General features: G+C 33.6%; 1 protein-coding gene across 1 annotated transcript; it reads right to left on the bottom strand.

Moving 5' to 3' along the window:
• Positions 1-1234: 1234 nt before the first annotated feature.
• LOC109219769 (hypersensitive-induced response protein 4-like) lies at positions 1235-3090 on the bottom strand. Its single transcript, XM_019384244.1, has 3 exons — positions 2752-3090; positions 1581-1701; positions 1235-1473 (listed from the first exon to the last, which is right to left on the bottom strand). Exons 1-3 carry the CDS (start codon positions 2944-2946, stop codon positions 1250-1252), a joined length of 540 nt encoding a protein of 179 aa, XP_019239789.1. The 5' UTR covers positions 2947-3090; the 3' UTR covers positions 1235-1249.
• Between the last annotated feature and the right edge of the window lie 1549 nt (positions 3091-4639).

Genomic DNA, 4639 nt, shown 5'->3' with positions numbered 1-4639 from the left:
GAAGTAATAAGGTGTGGGTTGTGGTGATAAGGGTAGGCCGAGGTAATAAGGGTGCAAAGTGATCGAAATCACTATTGAAATGAAAATATGAGAAATTTGTGAAATCATTGATGTGAAAATGTTGAAGGGAAAATGGAGAGATTGTAAACTTGTTTAGCTTGATTGTTTCCTTTCATGTGTATTTGATTGTTGATTCCATTACTACTTGTTACTTGTGTATGGTTTGAGTTTGCTTAGAGCAAAGTTTGTTCATACATACCAGTACAATTCAAATGTACTGACGTCCCTTTTGCCGGGGGCGCTACATTCGTGTTATGATTGTAGGTGGATCCATAACAGGTACTCCAGTCCACCGACCGTAGCTCCCCTTTACTTCCCGTCAGCTGAATTGGTGAGCCCCTTTCCTCTCGGGGCCCTGCGGGCTCATGCCGCTTTTATTTCGGAGTCATGTCTTAATATTTGTGTAAGGTATAGCCGGGGCCTTGTTACCGGCAAGTATTGTATTATCCTTTTGTATCCTTAGAGGCTCCTTAGATAGTAAATGTGGGTTACTAACTTATGTAAATATGTATTTTGTATGTTGGGCGATGTAAGTTGTAAACCTCATTAAGTAACCATGTATGTTATGTATGTTTTGTGAAAAAGCGTTTGAAGTATAAATGGCTAATTCCTTGATTAATGAGTAATGAAAATACAGGGTAACACGTGGGATAGGAAAGGCACCCAGGTCCGCTTGACTGGCGCTACCCGGTCGGGCGCCGGTCATGTCCCTCGGTTTGGGGCGTGACAGGGAGGCAAAAGATCTTGGGTAAGAAACAACTATTAGAACAGTCCCAAGCAGAGAGGTAATCTAATATTTAATGTTTCAAAATCCCTGCATTCCACATAATTGATCAACAGTTGCACTTTGCATGATAAAATCTCAACTAAGAAACAGATAAGTGTTAAAAGACCAGAATGCTCTCGGAGAGCAAAAGTCATCCAAATGATTTGGTGTAGTTAAAGACTTTCCTTCCGCAGCAAAATCCAGGGTCCCAATGGTATGAAACAAGTTAAAATTGTTTGGATTTCATACACAGAAAACATATGAATAAGAAACAACAACAACAACAACAACAAACTCATCTTAATCCCATACGTGGGGTCTGGGGAGGGTAGTGTGTACGCATCCTTACCCCTAACCCTATAAAGGCGCAGAGGTTGTTTCCGATAGACCCTCGGCTTAAGGAAATATAAATAAGAGAATTAATTAGTTTTCTCCTTTGCTTTCTTTACCCCTCACTATCCTACCAATCCCCTCTTTCCCATTGAATAGGTTCTGTTCCAAATTTAAAATGGAGCGAGGATTTCTTTTCCAGTCACCATAAGGACACGAATTTACCTTCTCAAGTTCCTCCAACACAGCCTTAGCAACTTCATCCTTTTGCTCGAAAAGTTCATCCAAATTCATTTTGGGTACATGGGCTCGAACAACTAGAACAGTCCAGAACATTGAAAGAGATGAGCATCATAGAAAGTGGCATAAATAAATAAGACAAAAGTAAACTCACAAAAAGTGAAACCAAAGGGAGATAAATTACCATCAAATACATAAGCCTGAATCTGCTCCTTCGGATTTTGCAACTCATAGAAAGCATCATCAGCATTTTGCCTGATCACTCTATATTGGATCGAGCACACTAAATGAACAAAGACATTGTCCTGAACAATTGCATATAAGTTAACTTTCTCCAGGTAAAGCAACATAATCGATTATTCCCAACTTGAGCTTCTAAAACAAGACAATTTTATCAGCCCACCTCTGTCAACTACACTGCTATCAATTCCCCAAAAAGATACAAGCAGCTTTATGGCAAAGTAAATTAGATCACAAGGACCTCAAAAAACAAAGCATTGGAATATCATTCATCATAACATAGAGAACTATGACTAGCTCAGTGCCAATTTGTGGCAATTGTCTACTACCAGGAGCATCCAAAGAACAATTTTTGAACAATTAAATGTCGTCAACTAGAGGCTTATCAGAACAATCGACAGAAAGAAAGGAAGAATTACCCCACGTGCAGTTCCTATTCCAGTCCAGATGAGTAAAAAAAACAATATAATTGCTCAGCGTGAATTATGCTGAAAGAAACTACACATTATCTGAAATCTAAATGACTTACAAACCGCAAAACTATTCATACATTGGAAACATGAACTGCAGACTAAATGAGCAGGTAAAGTTTCGTGAAAAATTAACTTCATGCTATCCAGAGTGCATCAATCTCTCTGACTTCTTTCAGCAATATAGCACCTCATAAAAAAATATAACAGTAAGAGCGTGCTTGAAATTCCTACACGTTACATCAGCCTGAATATACTTTCACATACCGATATTAAGTTAACTCATTCTAAAGTTTTTATTTTTCACAAGTCACAATCAACATGTCTTAGTCTTTGATCACTCAATTGATTTAAGGCTTCAAATCCCTGTAGTTGCACATTTAGCTGGTTAATCGATTTCGTTTTGTTTATCTAGTATCAGCATTATAAACATGTAATTTGTGACTTATGACTAACAATAAACATTTGAACAAAAATTGCATTAACGGGAGTGAATTTCGAAACGACTAATACTAGAATTGTAACTAGCAACTGCCAAAAAAAAAACTATATCAGTTAAAAATAACCAATCGATCATTCAACTTTTGAATATGTAAAATCGGAAACAGTAGGGTTTTCAGGGACAAAAGGGGAATAAAAATTCACCTTGGTTTTAGTCTCGATTTTGACATCGAGAGAACTGATCCTGGTGGAGAGAATACCAGAGAGGCATTCGCCGGCTAAAGGATTGAAGAAGTTAAGCCCCGGTTCTGCTAGCCTGTCGAAACGTCCCCATTTCTCAACCACACCAACGCTCGCTTGTTCTATGCATCCACAGAATACACAGTTAGCATTTCCCATCGCTTCGTATCGCCAATTAGGGTTTGAGTAAATTTGATGTTGGTGATTAGCGCGTTTTTGTATTGCCTCTTACAGACGAAGACCGCCTTGGCGGGTTTTTACTTCTTTTCTTTTTAATTACCGAATAGATATTTGTTAGCAATATATTACACCATATTTAAGGGGAAGCGGTCACAAACTTCTTCGCAAGAAAGATCTTCTTTGGAAAGGATATTTTGCTTTTAGTCCCTTAAGTATTAACAATTAACATTTGTTTCTTCTGTTTGTAAGCTTTTATAAATTTAACAAATTATGTAATTGCTTCAACTATTTAACTATTCAGGTGTTATATCATTAGTATTTGTTACAGTTACTTCATATTTGAGAGCGATATTATTCCGAAAAATGTAAATATAGTGCATTTTGTATGTAAAATGCACATTTTGAATATTAAAGGTTATACATGTTTAGTGAAATATCATATGGACCTACATTAAAATTAACCAATAATCAAGGGATTTAAAAGTGTAATTGTCCCTTTTAAAATTAGATCTGTTAAAATTTTTAGATGTTTTTTAAAGATATTTTTTTTTGGTATCAAATGTATGTGAGTAAATATTTCTCTTTTTCTTTTACGTTGCTAACTTATGATTTTCTAAGAAATAATTTTTTCCAGACTGTCATAAAATAAATGAAGTGTTAGTGTATAGTATTTACAAATGATTTTATCTTGTAAATATAGATAAAGTTTTATTTCTTAGTAAAGGATTGTCTTTTGTTTTTATTAGAGACGGGGTTCCAATTGTCTCTAAAAGTTTTGTCTTAGCTTGTTAAAGTCTAGAGTTTTAATGTATATTTAGGACATTAATAGTATTTGATAAATTACTTCGATATTACAATTTGTTTTAACCCCTTCTTAATCATCATATGAAAAATTAAAAGACTTGATCCAATATTGATCGTGTCAACCTTTTAAATTTTCTCTTTTGGTACGTTGAAACTTTCTCAGTTTAATAGATGGTCAGTCTAAACTTCTCAAACAACGAAAGCTCTTTTTTCTCTATATTCATAGAGATTAAGAACATTCCTAAAAGTCGCAAAGCAGCACTAAGGAAGGTGAATATGCTAATGGTTGGGGTGTATATAGTTCGAGTTAGTTCGATTTTATTAAAGTTAAACCAAAACAACTATATCGATTTGGATTGGTTCGTTTTATAATTTTTTGGGTTTTTCAATTTTTTGTTACATGAAAATTATTTCAATCTTACTTTTTAAAATCTATAGATAAAGTTTGATAAGTAAAAAAAATTGTATTTAGTAAAAATTAAAAAATTTGACAAACGTATGATCTATTAAAAAATTTATATGGAAGAATTTTCTTAGTAACACATGATAGTTATTTTTCTAAGTCGTCTAACAATAATTTTTCGTTGATGTACGCTTTTAAAGTTAACCGAATTTAATAATTAAACATAAAAATCAATATGATACCTAAATAATAATATATTCTATTTAATTTTAAATTATTGAAATACCATTTCAAATAACACTTGATAAGAAAGTGATACAACTCATTATTTAAAGTAACTAAAAATGAATGTACTTCATAGTTATATTAAATATTACATCCCATGAGAGGATCCCAAATATTTCTATACATTTTTTAAAAGAACATTTTATATAAAGTCTTAAAAGTATATATAAAAACTATATA

This window comes from Nicotiana attenuata, unplaced genomic scaffold, assembly GCF_001879085.1.
Source record: "Nicotiana attenuata strain UT unplaced genomic scaffold, NIATTr2, whole genome shotgun sequence".
NCBI lineage: Eukaryota > Viridiplantae > Streptophyta > Magnoliopsida > Solanales > Solanaceae > Nicotiana > Nicotiana attenuata.
This window is presented reverse-complemented; position numbering and strand designations above follow the sequence as displayed.

Coding starts and splice junctions, on each gene's coding strand:
- LOC109219769 (XM_019384244.1), bottom strand. CDS start 2,946: ATGGGAAATGCTAACTGTGTATTCTGTGGATGCATAGAACAAGCGAGC. Junction 1,702..2,751: donor AAATCGAGACTAAAACCAAG/GTGAATTTTTAT, acceptor GCAATTGTTCAG/GACAATGTCTTTGTTCATTT. Junction 1,474..1,580: donor TCAGGCTTATGTATTTGATG/GTAATTTATCTC, acceptor GGACTGTTCTAG/TTGTTCGAGCCCATGTACCC.